Source organism: Pholis gunnellus, assembly GCF_910591455.1.
Source record: "Pholis gunnellus genome assembly, chromosome: 2".
NCBI classification, from domain to species: domain Eukaryota; kingdom Metazoa; phylum Chordata; class Actinopteri; order Perciformes; family Pholidae; genus Pholis; species Pholis gunnellus.
The window spans coordinates 18,971,371-18,996,773 of record NC_136536.1 but is presented as its reverse complement, the minus strand read 5'-3'; the positions used below and the strand labels follow the sequence as shown (position 1 = coordinate 18,996,773).

The following is a 25,403-nucleotide window of genomic DNA, read 5'->3' as shown; positions in this document are numbered from 1 at the left end:
TGGCTCCATAGAGCATGTCAGTGTCAGTGTCAGTGTCTTGGTTTTGCGGCATATTTACTGTACGGGTCAGTCTCAACCATAGTGCACCACCTGCCCAGCACCACAGAGCAGACAGACACAGTTAGTGACTAGCTGGTGAACATAGTGGAGCATTTAGCATTTAAAGAGCCACGTATTTCCCTCAGGAGTTGGTGGAGACCAAAAACAGAGCTAAAGGAGAGTGGGTGTTGGATTTACATTCATCGGGTGGCATGACATCGGCTAATTGCTATTGTGGCTCTATGTCTGCTCAATGTAAACAGGCAACTGTTTTGCACCACGTTCGCCAAACCAACTACAGACGGGCTGTGTTTCAGCCCGCGGTGGTGTTTCTCTGTCCCCTAGCGATGCAGCTTTAAACGTCCCCCTATTGTTAGGAGTTGTATGAAGCTCTCAACATGAACGTACCGTATATTGATGTATGTATCTCTATCTTGAACGGCGTTGTAACTACTGCTGACCTGAGGCGACCCCGGTGCGCCTCATTCCTCAGAAGCAGCTCCGTGGCTGTATTTGTTTTACGGCCTGTGGAGCATTTCCAACCACATTAAGCGATGCGAGCGCCAGCTAGTCGACCATTTATGGTATGTGGCTTGGAGAGGAAGCCTGGGCTTGCATTAGCAGAACGGGGAGCGATGTCAGCGAGAGAATTAACTTCACCGCAAGCACCTTCTGTGGGGATATGTTACTCCTGTGGGTTTTTAAATCTGTATTTCGGTGTACTCTGTTGCTCTGTTAAACCTGATCTCATACACTTCTAACTCCCTGAGTTTAAGTGCCCTTTTTTTCTTCGCAGAGGAAAAACAAGTCTTTCAGCTGTGTTTGAATTATTTTAGTGATTTGGGAAAAAAGGGGAGGGAGACCTCGGAAAGTGAAGTTGAGGAAAAAAAATGGTTCTATTTTCTTTAGAGAAGTGAGGCAGAATGAAGAGGAGGTAGAGATTTAAAGAGTGGTGTCTAGACGTGATCTGTCATCCAAGCATGAACACAAAACGGGTATGCAAGGGTTACAGTCAGTACAAACACCTGCAGGACAAGATGGAGGGAAGAAAAGAGAGAAAGAGATGATGTGGAGATGAGGAGGAATACAGGAAAATGCTGATGTATCTGCTTCAAACTGCACACGGCTTGTTTGGACAGATAGAGTGTGATCCCCGGAGGAAATAGGTCACAACCGACAGAGAGACGCACAGACAGCCCAGCTGTGAGGCGGGAACACACTTAAAGGATCAAACATGATAGATTTCCAACATGATCGTCGTGGTCGGCGGCCCCGGACAAACATTAACATGTCTATTCCGAACTCAAATGATGTTTGAAGCAGAAACAAAAAGAGTCACACAGCTGTTTCAGGGAGGATTAGCTGTAAAGGTGATAATTAACCGGGTAAGTAATTTAATTAGAGTGCCAGTCTCCAGAAGCAGCAGGTTTTCTACAGCACTTGCTCTATGTAGATGGGAATATGGGGATTTTTCTGTGACTGTTTTGTGATTCTTCTGATTGATTCCATTCAGTTCATATCAAATCCTGATTCTGGTGCTTTGAGTATATAGAGACTGAGGGTCTGTATCCAGCAGATATCTGGGCCAAAACGTTCTGTGCACTGCTCATTGTTTACAGTCAGATTAGCAACCTGAGAAGCATGACTGGAGTTGGAGTTGAAAGACGACGCGTACGTCCAGATACTAATTCTAATAATTCTTTCTGATTCTGAACCAATAACAATCGATATCATCGGGCGATACCCGGTGGGTTCAGAGATCTCATTTGTTTATCACTACTGACTACACAAGGCAACCAGAACGCTTCCAATCCCTAAATCTTCTCCCGTTGCCTCCCGATTCTAAATCTGAGTGAACAATCTGTTTATTGAGATCAGGTGGCCATAAAGAGTTATGTGGCTTGAATTTCGAGACATTTTGTGATTCTTTTTGGCTACAACATAATAAAAATCTTTATTTTTTCCATGATTATTTTTCGTTTTTAATAAATGAACTGAACATAACTGAAATGCGTCATCATATCAGACTGAGTTCCTCTGTGCACAAAATGATGTTGTGATCACGTTTCACTTCATCACGACTGAATGGAATAATCAACTAGTCGATGGAGAAAACAAAGTGTCCTCGCAGGATTGGAGAAGCTTCCAATCGACTCAGACTCTTACAGTTTGGCACACGTGCTGCTCTGTTCGATACACTCAATGTTGAGACATGTAGGAGGGAATAACAGTCCTGTCGCCTGCAGTACATGCAATTACATTTGTGCAGAGACGACAGCTGCCTCGAGCGATGCTGACACCATAAAAACTGTCAGCAACCATGCGATGCTGACGCCAGGAAAATGTGGTGATATTTACTTATTTTATTTTTTTGTATTTTATATCATATTAACGAGGATAAACTAAATGATATGTGTGGGTAAACTGGTTTGTACTATACACACGTATAGTTGAGTTACATTTCCTTTTGCAAGTGTGTGTGTGTGTTTGTGTGTGTTCGATAAATGTCACTCTCTCCAGGTCTAAATGTCTTCAAGGTTTAGCAGCTGAAACAGCACTTTGTCTCTCTTATTGATTTGTTGGACCATCTGGAGGAAAATAGGTGTGTGTGTGTGTGTGTGTGTGTGTGTGTGTGTGTGTGTGTGTGTGTTACCTGTGGACAGAGCTTCTTGTCAGGTTTGTTGTTGGCTCGTGCTCCTCTTTTCTTCTGGGAGTTCTGCAACATAGACACATACAGACTGTCATTAGTAAGAAGTGAGACAACAGTGAACTGTTTCGATAGGATGAAGAATGAATGTAATTCAGTCTGAAACAACACGGAGGGACGACTACCTGCAGTGGAACGTCAAGATTTAAAGACGTGTAATCACAACATACACTCAATGTTTCAACTCTTTTCAACTAAGTATTTTCTAGGCTGCATTTTTAACCTTCCCCTAAGAGCAGACGTTTAGCAAAAATATACTAACCGCTGACTAAAATATATTTTCCAATGATTCCCCCTTTATCTCATCTGAACAGAGCCACTGCCAGCTGATGCATGAGACAATAATATATTCAGGCGCCTTCTCACATCTCCAACCGTCCTGCAGATCTCCCTGGATGCATGGGAATGTTGACAGTTCCCCCCAGTTTACCAAGATGCACTTGGATTGAACCTTGTTAAAGGTATAGTTTGACATTTAGAGTGGTAATATATATATATATATATATAAATATATATTGCTCTCTTTGTCGTGCTGAGCCCCACATGTCATTGCTACAGTGATGTTGATTATCCCCATAGTTATTTTGATCACCACGGCAACACTGCGACACTGATGATAAGACTGTGGGATTACAGCCGTGAGGTTGTTGCTAAAAACTCACACACGTACTCAAACACACACCATCCTCTTCATCTAAGTGTCGGCCCAGAGCATTAGACTCATAAATCATCATGCTTCCTTCTCTTAAGACTCAAGACCAATCACACACTCTCACACACACACTCTCACACACACACACACACACACTCTCACACACACTCTCACACACACACTCTCTGCAGTGCGAGAAGCTAAGCTCATCTGGCTCAATCCGTTTCCATGGAAACAAGCTACTCTCTCTGCAACCGAGCAGCGACAACAAAAGAAAGACCCGGAGGTGAGGAGGACAAGAAAATAAGAAACAATTATAATGTTGTCATTCTTTTTCCTTTTTCGATTTTCCCAAAATGTAAATGTAATGTTATTTTGATGTGTAAAGTGAATTGCTGAAATAATGAAACCTTGGAGCACTGAGGAGTTTTCTCAATAATTCCTCTCATGTCCAGGTTGCAGTGCAGCATCAGCATGACGGGGATGATCATTTGTCTGATGTTTATTTCCACAAGTCTGCCTCCCTCCTCCCTCCTCCCTCACCTCTCCTCCTTCTATCCCTTCATCACTCTTTGGGTTATTTCCAGACCTTTTAATTTTTCATCTCCCGCTCTCCTTTCCTCCCTCGCCCCTCTCTTCTCTCCTCGCTCTTTCCCTCTCTCTCTGTCTGTCACCTCACCTACTTTAGCATCCGAGCCACTGATTCTGGCTGGATGTTGAACAGATGTCGGGACTGTTGGATCAGACTTTTTTTTTGGTGGGGGGGGGGTGCATGAGCGATTTAGCAGGAGGAAACGATTAGAGTCTGCGACACTAAAGCGTATTTAAACTCACCAGTGACTATTGGAGGGTGAGTGTATGAATAAAAGAGATATTCCCACATCACTAATGAGGGCGGAGCCAGAGTACCATGCAGCTTTTAAACCTGTGTTCGCCTTCATAATATCGTTTTGGGAAATATTGAAATAATTGAAGAGATCATACAAATAAAAGAAATTTCTCTTTAAAGAAACCCGCACAGTGAGAAACACACATGAACACACCAGTCCATTCTAAGAGGCCTTTTTCTTCCACAGCACACATTTTGACTGGTCACAGCAGGAAACGCACAGGTGTTACTAATAACATTAACGATGGCCCTGTTCTATTCAAGTGAGCCAGTAAGTCCCGACCGTGTGACAGTGAGCCGGTAATAATAATAACAGCAGACCTGCCGGAGAGTTGTCTCGACCGTCAGTCAGCTGTGTGAACCTCCACCGACCTGCTCTGACTGTGACATTACAGCGCATAGTATCAAATACCGAATAGCTGCAAAAACTGGCAATTAGGTACCCGAAGAGCAAAACAAGAACATGCTGAGTCAATTTGTCCAAACTGATAATCATCAGCCTGAAATGTGTCTACATTGCCTTCAGTCACAAGTTGCATCAGCAGGCAAACGGCTGCATGAGCTGTCAGTTTTGAGACACAATATTGAGGCACACCTAATACTCACTTTTACAAAAGCGATGATTATATATGTTCAATATTCATTATGCAAAAGTGCACACGCACACACACACACACACACACACACACACACACACACACACACACACACACACACACACACACACACACACACACACACACACACACACACACACACACACACACACACACACACACACACACACACACACACACACACTCTGTGACCACAGCCTGGTTCTCATGTTTCCGAGCCCTCAGGTCTACAGTTACGCTGCAGATAAGATAACAGTTTGACTTCCATGTTATCTGATATTTAACAGCTTCTGGCTGTGTCCTCTGCTTTTCTAGCAAAGGTTTTATCAGGTAACGTTTCACGATATTTCACAGTAATCACAAGCTGACGGTAGGGGAGATGGATCACAAGAAAATAGTTGAAAAAGGACGACAGAGGCAGAGACCGGTAGATGAATTGCCAAAGACATAACTGCTCGCCAAGCCCTCCTTTGTCGGGTGGATGGCGGGAAACCGCTCAGGACGAAGAGGAAGAGATGGTCACTGACGGAGAGAAAAAGATGGACGGACAGATAACAACGGCGATGGCAGAGCGAGGGAAAAAAAAGGTCAGAGAGAAAGAGAGAGAGATGTTGTCATTCCTCCATCATGGATGAGGAGGCAGAGCAGTGTGAACTCTCTTCCCCCGAATCCAATCGGATCTGCAGCTCAACTGGCCGTGACACAGGGGGACCCAGGGGGGGGGCGGGACCAAACACATTGAGAGACCCGATCAGAGAGTTAGGAAAAGTCTGGAAGAGGAGAATGTAAGAAATGCGAGGCACTAATGGTGAAACTCTGGATACGGAACGGTTAAGAGACTGCGAACAGGGAGCATATGAGGACAAAATACACTGAAAACAATGTTGAAACTGAATGAAGACAGGATAGGTAAACAGCAAATATTCTCAGAAAAATGACAAAATGCTAAACAATTTAGTGGTAAGAGCTGAAAATAGACACGGAGGAATGAAAGCAGCGTCCTGCCACCACGGGAGGCAGCGACACACTGACGAAAAGATTCAAAAGGTGCTTTTGATTGAGATGTTGCCGTCTATGCGACAGACCGGAGCAAAGTACCGTAAGTTTCAACAGTGTGCTGATATGGTTCCCCGAACGGAAATGGTTTCAACAGCGTAGTCAGGTTACGGCCCATCACACAGGTTCACTGACTATAGATGGGATCGCTCTCTGAGAACGGGAGAGAGAGGAAGCAGCACAGAAATCAGATTTGCTCTCCGTGTACTCACCTGACGCAAGAAGGCATGAAATCCTGAGAGAGGAGGAACCATTTAAGTGTATGTGTCCAAGGAGACAGGAGGGAAAACAGCTTGCCTGTCTCTCTCCAAAGTTCAAACATAACCCCTCTAACTAATTCAACTCCTTGCATCTGATTCTTTTAATCTGTATAAAATGTTTCTTCGGGGGGTGTTCCATACTAAAACTCGCTTCCTCTTCCAAAGCATACATTTTGTAAGATATTGGCTGGTTACTTTTAGAGCTGTACCTCTTGTTTCGTATATTATTTTGTGTCTCCTGGTGTCACAGCTTCTGGCAGGTTGAAGAGAACGGTTGGTTTTGGACACGGCCGTGACACCACCAGGCATTTCCAGTGGTGGTTTACGACCAGGCGATGATGTCTTGGTCGCGGACAAACCACATTTTGAGCTACAGATTTACAGCAAAATGAGAAACCTCTGTTTTTCTGAGCAAAATAGCGTTCAAAGGTAGTTACTTCATATTCCCACAGCTCTGCTCGTGACACAAAAGAACGCCACACACTGCAAAGTCAAACTCTTAAGTCACAAGGTTATTATTTGATTCTTTTTTTAAGTGGCGCTGCTGAAATTCTGCAGCTAATATTTTCCTCTGAGGGCAGAAATGAGATCTGATTGCCAGAAAACTGAGCGTGTGTGTGTGTGTGTGTGTGTGTGTGTGTAAAGAGAGTGTGGGTTTGTGGAAGGGAAAGTGATTTATTTGAAGTGCAGGCGAGGGGCCAGTCTGCAGACTGAGAGAACACCACACTCATGTCTCTACATCATCACCGAACACACACACTCGAACAAAGGGTCTACACAACGCAACGCACAATGAGTTGCATAACCAGGGTGTGTGTGTGTGTGTGTGTGTGTGTGTGTGTGTGTGTATGTGGGTGTGTGTGTGTGTGTGTGTGTGTGTGTGATAACGATGGATGGAAGTGATATTTTCTGCTAAAATCCGGCTATTTACAGAGTATTAAAAAAATCCTCGAATGTTAACATACCAATACAAACGGATTCTTGTAACAAATTCTAACATCATACTTATTCTTAGTCACACTCGATAACAGCTTTTAGTGAATTCCAAGGATGCAAATGCAGCGTTAAGCCCCCCCCCCCCCCCCAGCACAACGGAGCCGAGCAGATAAGACGGAGGCAACACCAGCGTTTCCCCAAATCCCCAGGCTGCTCAGCTCATTACTACACACTGGCGCTGTTTCCACACTCTGCAGTGTCTCACGCGCTTTAACACACTTTTGGTGAAAACGGCTATAACACCCTGCTGGTGCTGAATTAGGAAATAAACAGGCCATTACTGTCGAGCACGAAGCCTCTTTTTCTGCTGCGACGTTGTCGATGAGCCTGAATCGAGGATCATGAAACAAATCCGACTCTTTGCCTTCCAGTTGTCCACTATCGCACTCCAGTGCTTTTGTTTGCTTTCGTCTATTGACTACAAATCAAGATTGACGTCACCTTAAAGATATTTGGCTGTATTTTCTTTGCTGTTCATTTCAAGTGAACGATTTGAAAGTCTTTTTTTTTGATTTTGTGAAATCCATCACAGTGAGCATCAAGTCTGCAGTCACTTTTGCTACATCATCATTTATGAGGAAGGCAGAACAGACAATATTGTAATGCTGACGGATGATCATGGATGACACAACTCAAGCGAAACTGCAGAGTCTGCAAACTGATTTTTATACTAGAAGTACAACTGTATGAAAATGATCCACAAACACTAGAAGCACATTTCTCTTCTAACATTTGAGGCAAACACGTCTCCTGGTGAGGCACCGCTTGTGTACTTCTTGTTTTTACTTTTGGGGTAAAAGCGCTGCAGTGTTCACCTGTGAGATGCTAAAATGTGCAACAGGAGCACAAGAAGAGTCGTGAGGTCTACAGACTGACTCTGTATTATTAGCTACAAATATATATCAATTTAAAGTTATCTGATATTAGCAACAATAAGCTAATGGTCAAACCAGACCAAGTCTGTAGCTGCAAAAAACCCAAAACAAAAGCGTACTGAATTGAGCAAAGGCCTGTTTTATTGCAAATTAATTGAATTGTTTTGCAGGAGGGTTGTGTTATTTCCTCATTGAAACATGTCACATGATGTCACATTAACATATTTTGATGACGACAGCTGTGGTACTCCAGTAGGAAAATGTTAAGGTGTCAAATGATCTTTAAAAGGCACAGTACAGGACCAGACTGCAGGAGGCAAATGTGTATTTTGACTCCTAGTGTTTCACTCTGTCAGGCGATATTCAGACTCTCACAGAAAAACCATCAAACAAATGTAAAGAGGGAGAAAAAGACTAAAAGAAAGAAAGGAAAATATGTGAGCTTTCCAAAACTGTTGGGCTCATTAACACCAGAAAGACTGATGAACTCCAGGAGGCCAAATGGAGGCCAACAAAAGCTGTCCATTAAAAGTGAAAATACGATTTAAACTCTCATTTCTCTGCATGACATCACACGTAAAATCCTGACAAGAAAAATCTGGGAACACTGAAGCATTTTATTTCTGTAATTTAGCATTTAGTTGACGTCAGCTTGGACTTTTCTAGTTGACTGTAAAACAAAGCCCTCTTTCTCTCCTTTACACACACACACTCACAGTTACTGTACGTCCTCTCTGCTTGTTCACATTCAGTCCCTGTGTCCACATTACGGCAGGGGAGGTTGTGAAGGCGGGGGGGGGGGAGAGATGGCTGCTCAATTAATCAACATTTTATTGAAATCGCAATATGGCCGACTGAAATTTGGCTGAAGTGTGTGTATAAATATTATCTTAAAGTAAATAGTGTCGTGCTGCAGGGATGTCATCACGTCATATTGTGACAGACTTAAGAAAACCTCTTTGGTACAGATCAAGACAAATTACACCAAAATCATTTTTTTATATTTTTCAATGAAAATGAGAATTTCCTTTAAAAATCGCAAATGCAAAATCAGGCAAAACAATCGCAATTAAAGATATTTCTTTCCTATGAATGCACTTTGAAGCTGTTGAGTGAGTAGTTGAATGAACAGCGTTGCAGTGAGAGAGAATAAACAGGCGACTTCATCGAGGAGCAGGTATGCTGAACGAGAAATATTCATCTCGTGGTTTCTCTCTGGCGAGGTGAGGTCATGACCTCGGCAGAATGAGACACATTGAGTGTTTTTCCCTCCCCGGTGTTTGCCAGCCACTTGAGCAACGACGACCGCTCAGAATGTTTCACAAGGAAAACCCATCATGTCAGTATTGATTAGGTTCAGATCAGATCAATACCGTCTTGTACGCAGTTAAGGTATTTCCTGTGTCATTATATATTAGTGCTTAGAGGCATTTTTGAGCTTCAAAACATTCAGTCTTGATTGTAATGCTGCATAATGACACAATACTGCAAATGTTACTTTACAGGACAAGATCAATCATTAATGGATCCACACGATGATGGATACGTTGTAAAAATGAAAGTAAGAAGTGTTTAAGTTACGCTTACGTTCATTAGAGATGTCAAAAATAAATCATATAATCCTTCAACTGAATCAGTACAATGCCAAATGAATGTTATTAATGCCGGCTACAAAAAAAGAAGCTATTCCAGACAAAGGCTGCATGGAAGACGACTACCTTCTTTGTTTGAGTTTGTTGCGGCAGCTTCACCGCAACTGAGTGCGCACACCTTTTCACCGGCTCTCCTGAGACGGCTTTTCCTGTCCAAAAAAACGGGTGTTAATCAATCTGCCGCAGGCTTAATGAAAACTCTACGCAGCCTGATATAAATGATCCGACCCAGCTGTGAATCAGCCGCCCGTTTCTGGTAAATCACCTGAAGCTGAACCCACGCGCTCCAAGCAGACAGACGCCACAGCTCCTGCAGCTTCCATCCAGCTGTATGAGCTAACTTCTGTTTTATTCTTCAGTCATATGTCATTTTAAATATGATTACAAAAGCTACTCTGTGTTTTGACATCTCACAACCATCTGAGCCCTGCGTGTCTTTAAATCTTCCCACCATGTCTGTTGTCGTATGTTTAGTGGTGCTGATGAACGCTGACGCGATGCAACCCAAAGGTGACTCAAGCTCACATCCGTTTGTGTGCATCAGCACGGCCAACGCAGAGAGAGTGAATGGTCAATCAGCATCGCATTAGCATAGCGTTAGCGCAGCAACAAAGCGCCCGCAGGACTGACGGGGGACGGGCATGACACTCTAAATCAGCAGACGCACATGTTCAAGTGCATGAGCAGCTCGTCCGGCTTTTGTCTCCCCCTCCTCCCACTCTCCATCTCTTTCCCGTCTCTTGGCTGCATTTGAGTCAGACAAAACCAGTCTCCTCCTCCTCCTCCTCCTCTGCTGTTTACTTTGGCTCGTCACACACAAACACACCCGGAAATATGCAAACAAAGCATCAAGGAAGGGAAGGATGAAAAAAAAAAAAAGATGGAAGGAGGAAGAGGAGGAGGAGAGGAGGAAGGGCAGTTCTTTGTTACCAGAACCGCTGCTCACTTCCAGCTGCTTCCAATTACAAACACGTGTGTGTGTGTATGTCTGCCCATGTGTGTGTCTCCAGACACTCTGCTTATTAAGGCAGTGTGTTAGTAGGTGACCTTGCGCAAATGAACACCAGTTCGAGTCCAACCTGAATGCTTCATATTGATCTGAATTATTCATGTGTGTTGTGTCCATATATGTGTTTAGCTGTGTGTATTTTGTTGTTTGTGCAAGGAACAACAAATGGGTGTGTGAAGTCCATATATTCACACACACACACACACACACATATATATATACAGTATATGAATATGTGTATACAGAGCTGTGTGTGCAAGAACAGACTGAGAGGAGGTTGTATGTCTGTGTGTGTGTGTGTGTGTGTGTGTGTGATTGTGTGTGTGTGTGTGTGTGTGTGTGTGTGTGTGTGGCAGAAGTCAAGCCTCATCCTAAAATGCCCCTCTCGCCTCATCCCCCATCCCTCCTCAGGGTCCTATTGCCCCTAAACCTTCATTAAAGGGCTAATTGTCTCAAACCAGCTCATTTCTGTTTGGTGTGCAGGATTCTACGATGAATGATTCTTTTCATTATCAACTGATGTATCAATTATTTTGTTAACTTAACTGATTTATTGTGAGCCCACTTCAAGCCAGAGCCAGACGTATTAAAGAAAAAATGTGTTTTCTATTTCAGGATTCAGCAGTTTTTGCTCGAGGTCTGTTGGTGCAACTTGTCTTCGGGACATTTTCTCCGGTTCCAGAGCAGCAAACACCTGAATATGCAGCCGGATTTCAACCAAAACACAGACTATGACAAGGCTGTGATGACGTCAGAATCAGCATCACTTAACAAAGACAAGACACATCAGAGTCACGAAGCCATTCAAATAGGTAATTATGGGACTTAGAGACAAAGGAGGAGCTCAATGTCTGGAGAATTCAATATTTGATTGACAGAGGATGCAGCATCCATTTACCCCCCCCAACAAAACGCCTCGACAACCACAGACTATGATATGTTGCCGTGGCGACGGCTTTTGCAGCCTGTCGCCGCGGCACCCTGTTGGCAGCACATTAATGAAAAGACAGAAAGAGGAAGAGGACGAAGGAAGGAAGGGAGGAGAAACAAATGACAGGGGGAGGGAGGGAGGGAGGATGGAGGGGAGGATGAATGAGGAGAGGGTCAGAGAGAAAGTGAGTAAAAAAGATGGAAGGAGAAGAGAGAGGAGGAGGAGATGAAGGGAGGAGCGCGGTTTGACGGAGTAAATCGGCGCTACTTCCTCAAAACAAAGCACACAGCATCACTAACGACTACTGCTCTCTCCTCACGTCCTCTTTATTTGCTCTCATTGAGGAAGCTCTTTGTTAATGAGACCAGATAATTACATCATCTGCACGCTGCCGGCATGTAGAATCAGGTAAACCCAATTTACATAAATACCATCAACGGCAAACAGCCTGTGCGTGAAGTATAAAAACTGAGACGTGATGACGCTGGACTGTAAACAGTGGCGTTGGGTAGTAGAGTCTGCAGCTTAACACTTCTTTGCATCCTCAGAAAATGTACGATTTCAATAATAACGTTTCTCGCTAAAGAGCAGTTCTGCAACAGCAGTAATGACATAATAACACAAAACAGTGGAAATCTTGTTGCAGGCTGTGAAATGCTTTCCTGCCACATTTCTTCTTCTCTTTCATTTATTTGAGTTTTTCCAATTCAGCAGAAAACAAAACAAAAAACAATATCCCTCTGCCTATATTTGGAAGTATGTTGTAATTCTACTACATTATGCGAGAGCGATCACAAACATGATGTATTGTTTAATATCTCTGCAAAGTGTGTAAACATGGAGAAAGCGTCCACACACCCCCCCCCCCCCCCCCCCCCCCCCCCACGGTGCTCCATGTTATCACATTTGTAAATATGAGCTCAGAGGAAAGACTGTGAAGAGGATTTATCGGTACGTGAGTCTCATAATGTTTGAACTTTTCCAGAAAAGAAGGAACAAATAGTGAAAATGATTGAAAATAACCCATCAACTTTAAAAATGAATAGACTGAACAAAAGCTACAAGCCATTCTAAGGGCTTACTGTTCAGCGTTTTTACATTGTGCGATGGCGTTGCTAGGTTGTGACAAATGTATTAGTAAGTGACTGCTGGTTGGTAGGCTGTAAAAGGCAGAAGTCATTATGCGTGTGTGACAATAAGGAGCAAAGTGATCAGCTGTCTAGTATTGAGTTAGACCTATGGCACTGAGTCCCTCTCCACCATCCACGACATCCATCGACATAACGGATTCTCACTAAGCCATGACGACACCGTCCTGAAACTGAATCTACATTTTACCGAATAGTGAGTCCACAAAAATCACCATCGATCTCAACAAAAGAAGGCTAATGGCCGGGATCTGTCACCTGTTCTCTGTTATCTCTGCAGGATTAAAGCTGCACTCATTGAGTTCAGCCGGGACTCTGGTGTCTGCCTCACATCCAGTTTTAATTCTAGTAAGTAGCTTTCAATATTCATGCTGCTCAGACTGATAACCATCAAACATTTCACAGTGAACATAAACTGTGTTTCTCTCGTAGAATGAAAATGCACCGTCAGTATTGTCTCATTTGAGATTACTGGCCACTCTGTTTCGGTCTTTTTATTTCATCTTGTTTTATTGTGCTGCTATTATTTTATAGATTAGTGACATTTACAAAGATGTAATTCCTTTTTCTGGACAAACGGAGGAAATAAAATCAGTCAGTTTGACATTCAAACTAAAACTAAAACAATAGACTATTGTTCACGGACAGTTATGGTTGAAATACTGGTATTCTTTGGTGGTGCGCGCAGTTATATGACAATATTTAATACGTTTTCATTATCCTGCCACTGGTCTATGCAGCAATGTGTTCCAAAGTGCTGTAGAAGCAGTGACTGTAGTATGTTGTAATTACATGAAGAAGTAGTTAAAGGTGTACCTGCTTCTCCCGTCTTCAAGGCAAACAGAGTCAGATCATTTCTGTGTTTAAAGTTGCTGTAAATAGTCTTTAGCTTTAGCTCACCATCATGTGTTTACATGTCATCTTGCATGGCTAAACAAGGGTTAAACTTCATCATCAACCTCCCTCCCTATCTTTTCTCACCTGAGCTGCCAGCAACCGTTAGCGCAGCGTCACAGAGAGGAACCATATGTGAACGAGCCCGACACAAGCTCCTCCACCGACGCAGAGAGTCTCCATCTGGTGTGTGTGTGTGTGTGTGTGTGTGTGAGTGACAGCAGGGTGTCCCAGCGAACCACAACAAAGCACCCTGTTACATCCTATTAATAGAGAGCATCGTGCAGTTACACCTGCCTACTCGCTCCATCTCACTCCACAGTTTACATTTTAGACAGGAAGTGGCTTCTAACGAGGTGACGCCTGAAATGAACCGTTAGCTCATATTTGACTGGATTAAAGTCAGAGCTGAACCAAGTTGAGATGTATTTGTCTTGGTTTGTTTCTAGGGTAAAAACAACTGAAAAACTAAACTACAACTCTATTTCTGTAGAATAAATAGGATTATTATGTTGACGCAAGCTTTGCAGATAAAAGGTAGAGGTGATACAACATGATACCTTTTACTCCTCAAGCAAAGCTGCTTTGCCAAAGCCTGCACTCACAAGCTCATCCATATGAATGTACACTTTAGACACACACACACACACACACACACACACACACACACACACACACACACACACACACACACGTCCATATGACCCCCATATGGCCTGTGGGCTTCTCAATAAACATGGTTTGCAACCTTGAATAGTCTGGATGTCTTGTCATGTGTGGTTTCACACCTGACACCCACACACACACCCACACACACACACACACACACACACACACACACACACACACACACACACACACACACACACACACACACACACACACACACACACACACACACACACACACACACACACACACACACACACACACACACAGTGTAGTGATAGTTGTAGCATATCAGAGTGGACTGTATGTGTGTGAGAGAGTGTGAAGTGGAGCGTGTACGACAGGTTGACAGGGTTGACCAGCATTTTGCAACATGAACTGCATCAATTAATAATAGTAGTTTTGCTGCAGATATTACGCTGTAATAACAGCAGTAATTATTTCTCAGTGATGATGAACAGGTCAAGTAAAATGTTAAATATGCAGTACAGACTGTAACGCACTCTGACGCAAATTTGTGATTTTGGTTCTAGACAAATAAGTAATTGAATTAAATATTGAAAGTATGTGCACTTTATGCATGAGAGCATAGCGTGGCATTCATTTAAAGCAGTCTTAAACAAATCAGAAAAATAACAGATGATGATATTCTATGAAGGCTACTTACTGGCGGGTCCTTCATACGTTAACCAGTCGAAGGAACCTATTGTGTGTGTTTCATAAGTGCTCCTGCGCTCTTTGTGCTTTGAATAATAACAGCCGGTTTGAGCTCACTGACGGCAGAACAAAGCGCGGCTCTGATGGACAAGCCGTTGGCTCTGGTGACCTTTAGGTGAAGTCTGACAGTTCAAACACACGGACAGAGATCAAACACCTGACACCACACACACAAAGCAGACACGGATAACTGCTGAACCTACAGCACTTACAGCTATTTATTAGTGTGATGAGATTACTGGCAACCTTTGGCGAATTCCACATTGCATTACTTAGGAGAGTGTGTGTGTGTGTGTGTGTGTGTGTGTGTGTGTGAGTGTAATTATATAGTTAGGCCTTATCTCTAAGTTTACAACTCCTAAAGCTCATTATCTTCTGGAAGACTCCAGGAAGTCACTGGTCCCAACTAACGCTCGGCAAGAAATATCCTTTAATATGCACAATAAATAATGAAAATCCAAAGCTCTTTTAAAACATAAAGTCAAAACCCACGATCCTCCTGCACTTTCCATTCTAAGCCATTAACAGAGCTCAATTATTGATGCTATGAAAATGAATTAAAATCTGTTAAACTAAGACAGACCCATCATTGTTAAGGAGGTTTGTCTGACATCATTCCTTTGTCGGGTATCGGAGTTGATTTACAAAGTGTCTTTAATAATCATGTCGTAACGCTTCGGTAGCTCTGGTATAAATCTTTTTAACGATCTATAGAGGCAGTGAAAGGATAAAGGAGAAAAACAACATATTCTTCTTCCTTAGTAAAGACAAAAAAAAGGAAGAAGAAGAACAGGCCCCCCCCCCCCCCCCGTTACCGTGGCAATAACAGGAAATGATGGTCTTCATTTCGAGAAACATTGTTATAAACAACAGCCGTGGTGTGAGATATAGGCGACCACTCACCTTCTGTTACGTTAATTGCATCAGTTAAAAGGTTTGCGGGTGATTTACCGTCGTTAAAAACTGCTGATGTTTAAACCTTTACTACCGTTCAGTGCTACGTTTTTACTGCGACCGTTGTAAGTAACTGACGAGCGGGAAAAACGTTGTTTCGCTCCAGTGTGACAAGCATTAACCCGCATGCTGTCGTTCCAGCTGACAAAAGTGTCAGAGGTCTCCCATGTTTGCAGACAGACATTAAACACACCATCTGTTTATTCCGTCCATTCCTAATCCTTCCATCGGAGTGCTGTAATCCTGGTAATCAGCCCCTCTGACAGGAAATCAAAGAGGATATGACGCGCTGATTGGACACCTTTAACTCGCTGTCTGGGGCGAAAGAGTTGTGACCTCGTCTTGTCCCCAATAATAAGTCGTCTTATAGGAAAAAAACTGCTCTTCTTGGTCCATACGCTCTGCACGTGTACAGGACTTTGTGATGTGAATGCGGTGCGTGTTTAATGTTAAGGTCAAATCTGTTTTCTGCTTCTTCCTCATTCTGGCCATTATGCTTTGGATATATATTCATAGTGTGTGCAATCCAAATCTTTCTTAATTACGACAATATGCTTCTCACAAACTTCCTTCTTTCTTTCTTTCTTTCTTTCTTTCAGACAGAGTAATTGAGGAGTAATACACAGGACCACAGACAGACAGCCTCAGCTCTCCCGATGTGAATTAGTGATGATGTCTGACGTGGCGTTGCTGATTACATAGCGAGCGGGAGTGTAAAGTGAGGAAAACAAATGTTCTCCACATGGCGCCGTTTGCCCTGATTTGACCCAGTTACAAGCTGCAGTGGCCCGATTGTTGTGGTTAACGTGACTCGACGCAGATGCTCATGCAGGCACAAAAAGCACACACAGACGAACACGGGCATGAATGTGTTCCTAGCGTTGAGTTAGGGGATGAGGCTAATGTGCTTTTAACAGGCCAGCTTATCGACCCGCTGCCTGGCTGAAGTTATTACGAGGGAGAGGGAGACGGCGCGAACAGACAGCGTTCCCTGATCGCAGATAAACAACTCTAATGAACAAGATCATCATGTGGTGGGTTTTTATTGTGTGGCTGTAACTTGCGTGCACAGCACATTTTTTGCAATGGGACAATAAAGCTTAGAGCCGCACAGATTGCAAACAGAGCAGGAGACGTGAAAGTAAAGGTCTGAGATGAAAGAGAGGTCGGAAATACTGAGAGATGTTACGTCTTCTTGTTTCTCACATTAACACGTTTACACCCCGAAAATGAAAACCTTATTATTTCTCTATAACATTAAATGTTTGTGCCTAAATATAATCTATCTTAAAGCGGCATTAATTGTTTGTCAATTGCCACTTGGGGACAGCAAACAGAGCTGTAAGTGACATATTATTATTATTGTAAAGGTGTTGATGGCGATGTGTTAGCAGACAGTTACCCATTCAAACATCAAGCAGACACAAAGCAAATAGATGTGTGCTGCATCTGGAAACAAGCTTGATAAGAGCGACAAGAGTGAGCTACAACAGGAAGTAGAGATTCACCCTGAAACCAAAACAATGAGCTGAAAGATGCTAAAACGCTTCAAAAAGCTGAGTTGGGTGATTATTCTCCTTTCACTTTAAACAAACTATCATCATTCGATATATTGTTCCCATAAATATATTGATTAAATAATAAATTAAACATTGATTTACACTGAAAAACTCAAGAGAGACCTTTGTGTCGTGATCATCGACTCCACTTCCTGAGCCAATCACTTTGTAGGCTGGACTGAACATCTTCCTGTGGAGCCAAATAACAACACACAAAAAGCTGTTCATGTTCACGCTGACTTTCAGAAATGACGACTCTTATATCGTCATAGTTCTTCGATGAACATGAGAAATGTTAACTGCTCCTTGCATCCGCTACGGCAGCTTCCATGTTGACTGAAAGTCATGGTGTGAGGGATACGTCGCTCGCTACAGAATAGCGAGGGCAAAAACAACATGAGCACAATACAACATGAGCACAATACAAGCCTTCATAATGTGAAACAAACAAAATGGCAATTCAACCGGCGAGACGAGTGCCGCCTGAACACAAATACAATGATTTCTCATGTGAAATAACTTTGGAGGATAACTGTTTTCATTTAAGATCAAATTATATCCAAGGAAAGGAGCTGATAGAGAAAATACACCACACACACACACACACACACACACACACACACACACACACACACACACACACACACAATTCAATCGTGCACCCAAAAATGAGATTTTGAAGGGCAAAAATTATTTTGTAACAATGCACCATTTTCTCTAAAATCTCATTTGAAATTAGACAAATTGTCTCATGAATGTGATTTGAAGTGAGCTCATTAATGAGATCCACCTCTTGCCAAGTTCCTAGACACTCGGGAGCCCACTCCCGAGTGTCTAGGACCTTCCAATCATCTAACCCTCAACCTAAACAGTGAGAGTCTTAACACCAGAACCCTTCACTTGCTATATTTAGAGGGCAGTGTGTCTCTTCTGTCTCTGTTGCAATAAATTACTTGGGTGAAGCCTTTAGCAGAGATTTAGGCCTGGGAAAGGAAGACAGACACACACACACACACACACACACACACACACACACACACACACACACACACACACACACACAAACAGACCCCTTCTTTCTGCTCCACTGCTCCGATCAGATCAGTGCTACTGGGACCCACTAGGAGGCAGCCATTAATTTTTGACCTGCAGTTTGACAGAATATCACAAACCAGCTTTACTGAACCCTCAGAGAGCGGGGAGGGGAATCACCCGAGTGCTCAGAGTACCCAAAGACATGTCGGGGAGGGAAATCACCACCACGGTCATAAATCCTGACTCCATCTGGCTTGTCTGCACTTAAGAGCCAATTTAACAGGCAGCCAACTATCACTCTGACATCCATTTCTGTTCAATAAAGCTCAAATGGCCTGTAAAAAGATGAACGCATTAGAAAGGTGAATTTCAAGTTTCTTTCCTGCGCTTGTGATTCTTGGCCCACATCATAATATACAGGACTGTCTCAGAAAATTAGAATATTGTGATAAAGTTCTTTATTTTGTGTAATGCAATTAAAAAAACAAAAATGTCATGCATTCTGGATTCATTACAAATCAACTGAAATATTGCAAGCCTTTTATTCTTTTAATATTGCTGATTATGGCTTACAGCTTAAGAAAACTCAAATATCCTATCTCTAAATATTAGAATATCATGAAAAAGTATACTAGTAGGGTATTCAACTAATCACTTGAATCGTCTAATTAACTCGAAACACCTGCAAGGGTTTCCTGAGCCTTGAAAAACACTCAGCTTGGTTCAGTAAACTAAATCACACGTATGGGGATTATCACAATATTCTAATTTTCTGAGACAGTCCTGTATATATATATTTTTCAATGCAGTGTAAAAGCACCTCTTCAGGCTGCCAGCAGGAGACGGCTGTCAGAATTACACAACACAAAAAGGACTTCAGTACCCAGAAGCCCAGTGATCAGACTTCACTCCTCCGGGCGTTTCAATCTCAGGATTGTGCATCACTTCATCAAGAGTTTCACTGAAGAGGGGAAAACACTTCTCGAAGCAAAGGCGCTTGTTAACTATTTGCTAATGCTGCATTCAGGACAACTCGGATGTCGGAATTTTTCCAATTGAAATTTCCGGCCTCCGAGCGTTTCAAAGTCCACAACGCCAAACATTAAAAAAAAAAATCCTCCACATTTTCTGAATAATTCTTGCGCAGAGAAGATATCGTTCAGTTTAACCAGCTACCTGATAACATAGCAACTTATTTTGACATCAATTATAGAACATTCAGTTTGACTACACGGGAGTATGTATTATTTTGAGTAAATACAGGCATATACAGTAAACGTTTGCCTTTTAGTTGGTGGTTTATCATTTACAACGTGTGCTTCCATTGTTGTGTGACGTGCAGCTTGAGAGGCATTCCCTGCATACTTACTAGCAGGAGGTCGGATGTTTTTCGAGTCCCGAGTTGTCTGGAAAGCAGCACAACTCTCAGCTAGCAGGCAATTTGTGCACAACTCTCATGACCTTGTGGAGGGCTGAAGAGAGGTGGAAGCTCACACAGCTCACACGTTACACAGCTTCCTACATCTTGGACTCTCTGGCTCCGAGTTCCCTCAAAAGGTTAATAAGACGGCTTCCTACTCGTCAACGCCGCAAACTTACAAGTCAGAGTTCACTTAACCCAGCACCAGCACGTGCTTCACCTCAGCGAGTGAACCCATTGAAATTGTAATTATTGTAATTACCTTTCATGCTAAAATGTGAATAGTTTAAAGCCTGTTTTAGCCCATTGTTTTGTCATCCATTTCTTTAACTGGCATTAAAAATACGTCAACGTTTTTTATATAAGAACCGTATTCACTTTGTCACTGTGACACACATTTGTCTCTGCTCTGTCGTGCAGCTTAAATCGCCCATGGAAGCAGTAGTTAACTTAGCGAGGAACCCAAAACAGTGGGTGTTTAATAGTGGAGGTTTTCTTTTCTAATTATGATCACATATGGGTGAAGTCCGGGCTTTCACTGCTGCCGTGGGCGATGTTTGTGCTAATTAGGAGGAAGCCTATTCAAGGGAACGCACAGGGACACATGGGGGAGCCGACGTTGGAAGTAGGACATCAGGATACTCATAATCAGTCTGAGAAAACCAATAAGTGTGATTCATCAATTCTTCAACTAGACTGAGTCTGTTTCCGTAACAGCAGCATGTACACACAGCTGCCTCTTCAGGCTCTTCTCTCACACACAATGACAGCCGTTTAGACGGCAGAACTGACAACACGTACAGTGTGGATGTTGATCACTGAACCTGGCGACAGAACACTGCGTGATGCAGGTGAATGCAGGTGTCCTTGAAGGGGAGAAGTGCCGTATAGTTAAAGAGGACAAACCTTCAGCAACACGGACCTTGACACCAGGACGCACTCAAGAGGATGCTTTTTAAATTCAAAGCTTTTTACAGCAGGCGATTTCACTTCCTGGCGACGATATTTCCAGTCAGTAAAGGGAAGCCAATAAGCTTATGTTGTCCAAAGCCACTGCGTGATGCTTTAAACTTCATCGGTGGATTAAAAAAAAAAGTACATGCACTTCGTCCACCATGCGTTAACATGTAATAATTACTCTGATTTGGACCTTAAATCATACATTTCCACAATCAATAGTCCCTATGATCAGCGTGGTCCCGTTGGAATGGTGCTCTGTGTAATGGTCCACGAGTGTCCTCTACCATCATACAAAAGGACGGAGATAAATCTCTCTGAGGATTACAGAGTCATCCACTCCAGTGAGCACGTCCAACCCCTACAGCGCACACACCTCTCTCTCTTCTTTCTTGTATTCTACCTTATATGTTTCCATCACTACATTTTGGGCCTTTTTATATTCTCCTCCAACCAAAGTTCACCTCTTTGTCTTTCCGTACTACCTTCACCTCTCCTCTCCCTCTTCACCAGTGTTCTTTAATCTCCCTCTGGCTCCACGGTTCTCACTTATCCTTCAGTCTCTCTCTTGAAATCCACTGATTCTACTCAGTCTTCCATTCTCTGCCCCACCCCCCCCCCGCCTCATTGTTTTTTCTCTCGATATATTCATTCTGCCTCGGCCGGTTTCTCATTTGGTTTCAATCCAGTTCAAATAAACTCTGTGAAGGCATTGAAGATGATGCTGGTGGCATCATTGCTGGAGCATTATTCAATTTCAAGTTCAATTTCAAAGTACGGAGCAAAACATCCACATACAAATAAACGTTATGGACAGTGTGTCACGACATGAAGGTCCAGTGTAGAAAAAGGTTGAATCAGACTTTTTTTAAATGAGTCAAGGCAACACCACGGTCACACCCAGAGTCTGCCTCTGTGTCACCTGTGTGCTGCGGATTGTAGCACCTGATTAACCGTATTAATATCTTAGTCCATCCTAGACCGCTCTGCAAAGTCCCGTCATGCAGTAAAAGACTGCATTTTTCTGCTCCTCTCCCCTCCTCCACATGTGTTAACACAGGGACCCTTGAAGGCACTTTTCTCTTCAGGCAGTTGCACAATCAGTCCCGCCGCCGCCGAGGCCATCACATAATGATCCCCCTATTTCTATCTATTCCAGCCAACCAGTCAGTCACTGTGCGATTACATTAGAGCTTCTCTTCTCTCTCAGTCGAGCTCCAGATACCCACGGCTCCATTCTGCCCCATTAACCAGCCGCTGATTGTTTTCTGCCCTGCAGACGGGTTACGGCTCTTTGCTGCGCTGCCAGTGAATTGTCACATCGATAGCCAGAAAGCGAACGTTATGAAACAATAATACAAGCTTTCTGGTATTATGAAAACTAATAAAATCATTACAATGATCATAATATTGACAATGTTAAAAAGGACATGTTTATCGAACTTTTCTTCTCAAGCACCATTTTGCCTATTATACAGGATTTAGTGGTAGAAAGTCATGTCAGTGCAAAATTATCTCTCTCAAGATCTGTGTACTCTTCCTGAGCTTTCAACCATATCACATGGTCTTCATTAGTGGAAGAAGTTTGCTCAGTTGGAGATGGAGCTCTTTCATGTTTTGAAGCCAACACGGACAAGACGTCCTAAACGTGGATGAAATCATAACTGCTACTGAGCAAACTATCTGCGGATGAAGTTTAAAACTGAAAAAGTTACGAGGTGGACAGTTTGGATTTTTACTTTAAAAACCACTATTTCCAAGGTCAAGAAGGAACCTTGCTGTGTAAGTATTGGTCTCATGAAGAATCTTAAAACAGTAAAAAGATCTATTTGATGCCTCGTCTACACCTTGATGGAACATCTGGAGTACTCTTCTAGTCTGTGGAGACCATCTGCAATAACTTAAAGCAGACTATAATATTCTTTAATCTGTTTGGAGAGAAATGACAAGAATCTGAAAAAGATTCAATATAGATGTTCAATATAAAACATAATTAAATCATTTATAGCTTAAACTGAATGCTTAATTGCTTCGGAGCAATACCAAAAGAACATATGTTGACAAATTTAGTTTACTTGACTTTATGTTTGTGTCCCATTAATCAGACAATACAATGTCTTTGCATGTACAATAATACAGCAACATCCTGAACGTTTCAGTCTCAAACCCATGATGATAAATGTCTCTTGATTGAATCAGTATTGATTTGAGATCGGCTAATATTTAAACGTACTTTTCAAACCAAACCTGACGCACTGAGTGCTGATCCGAACAGAAAAGACTGTCGCGGCCATTCAGCCTCTTTTATGCCTCTTTTAAGAGAAGATTACTTCTAATATTTACCAGAGATATTATGATTATGATAGTAAAGTATACATTGTACCAAATATAAGCTAAAGGGAGTCAAAGTACCAACCAACATTAGTAAATAGTTACAAACCTTCATATTAAAGTATTCACAAATCATTACAGGCAGCACCTCTGGACCATTCTGGACAGTATCTAAACTGTTGCGTTGGATTTACGATCGTTTGTTAAGAATCATCTATTTGTGTCAAAATACATCCGTCATAAAAAGAAGATCATTGCCATGTGTGTGTGTGTGTGTTTTTTTCCCGGTGACTCTGGATGAGCAGCGTTTCCACGACACAGCAACCTGTTCAAACATATCATTCGTCTCAATCAGACTTTGAGGTTCGCTCCATTGTTCTCCACTGGTTACGACATTTACGTGGGTTGACCGAGATCCAGGTTGCATGTGTAATTAGAATTTCCCAGGCATGGTAGCACTGCTGGTAAAACAAAGAAGCAACGAACAAGAGAGTGAACAATGTGAAATGTTCCCGCTTCCCTCGTTCATTAGAGAGTCCCTGCAGATCCTTATACCCAACCACACCTCAGATGAAACCCACTCAGACAGACAAATACGGATCTCACTACCTGTAACACGCTAAAAACCTGTGAACATAAATACTAAAATAAATATTCTGTCTGAGACTGTCTCTACCTGTGCTGATTCATGAAACCACGATCTGAATATGTTTCTGATATCAGGCTAGAGGAATCTGTAGAGCTGCATGTTTTAAGTACAAACGATGTCCTAAGGAAACAGAGAGAGAGAGAGAGAGAGAGAGAGAGAGAGAGAGAGAGAGAGAGAGAGAACCTAACAACCGTCCTGTCAAAACACGACGCGGCAGCACTAACGAGCACAACCCAATGAAAGCGCGGGACTGAATTATGCAACGCAGGCTTACAACTATGAAACAGTGAGAGTGAAATACTACGAGCGGACATGTGAGATCCTCTCCATGGGCGTGTAACAACGGCTTAAGAGTTTCTTTATCAAGGAGTCACTGCCGGGAGCGTCAAAAGAACGAAGCACATTACTAATAATAGCTCCTCCGTAGAGGCTGCTCTAACCATCAAACTATTACTGCTCCCCCATTACATTACATTACAGGGCCAACGCACACACTTCTCCACGGTTCATCGTCCGTAGTGAATGAGTGAATATCACGCGTGTGTGTGATTGTATGTTTACATGCTGTCTAAGTGAATGTCCTCATGTAGTAGAAGTCATGAGAGAACCGCTTCTTTAGAGAGTTTAAGAGCTTTTATCTGGTAACAGAAAATGCTTTGATGAGGCTGCTGCTTCATGACACCCGATGTGTGTCGAGGATGAGGGATGAGTGCAGCACTGAATCCCTTCAGGCAACTGTTTTTACCCTTTCAACACTTGTTTCTTATGAAAGATGTTTCCAAGAAAGAATTGCTGTAAAACAAAGCTAAAATATCCACGTCTAATATAGCTCTGCAAAGTCTTCGATGGACTTAAAATACCTTTCACTTGTACACTTTAGATTTAGATTTATAACAGTACAGCTGCAAGAATACAAACAAAATCTGCTTTTATTTGAACAGCAATGTAGGCAATGTCCACTGAGTTTATTCTGCTTGTAATGCTACAAACTTGTCTATTCAAATTAGTTCAGATTAGCCACAAATAACTTCAATGGTCCACTATGCCACAAAGTGCCCAAACACAACAACAACTAATACACTACTTCATGTACCTTCTTCTTACAGAAGCCTCCTTCAGCATTTGATCGAACCCTCCTTAAAAAGCTACTAAGTGAACTTCGGTTGTTGAATATTGTACGACAGCTTTATGTCCCTGCTTGTTAAATTAGCTGTCTCTGAACTACTGAAGCACTAACAGAGGCTGTGCATCGCCGTGTGTGTTAAAGAAACCTCAAACTAAAGTTATCAATAGCCATAACATCACCATCTTCTCCTTTCAGAGCACGGTCTCTCTCTTTCGCTGCCGGGCTTACAGCTGCTGTGGGACATCACAGCGGCACGGTAGC

At 42.6% G+C, this 25,403-nt stretch overlaps 1 protein-coding gene across 1 annotated transcript in view; it reads right to left on the bottom strand.

The window, feature by feature from the left end:
* mtcl2 (microtubule crosslinking factor 2) overlaps positions 1-25,403 on the bottom strand; it is a gene marked incomplete at its 5' end in the record, with an annotated part of 84,931 nt that overhangs the window by 28,067 nt on the left and 31,461 nt on the right. Inside the window, one exon of the mRNA XM_079173048.1 lies at positions 2,693-2,755. Coding sequence (XP_079029174.1) covers positions 2,693-2,755 — 63 coding nt within the window. The remainder of the gene's footprint in view (positions 1-2,692; positions 2,756-25,403) is intronic.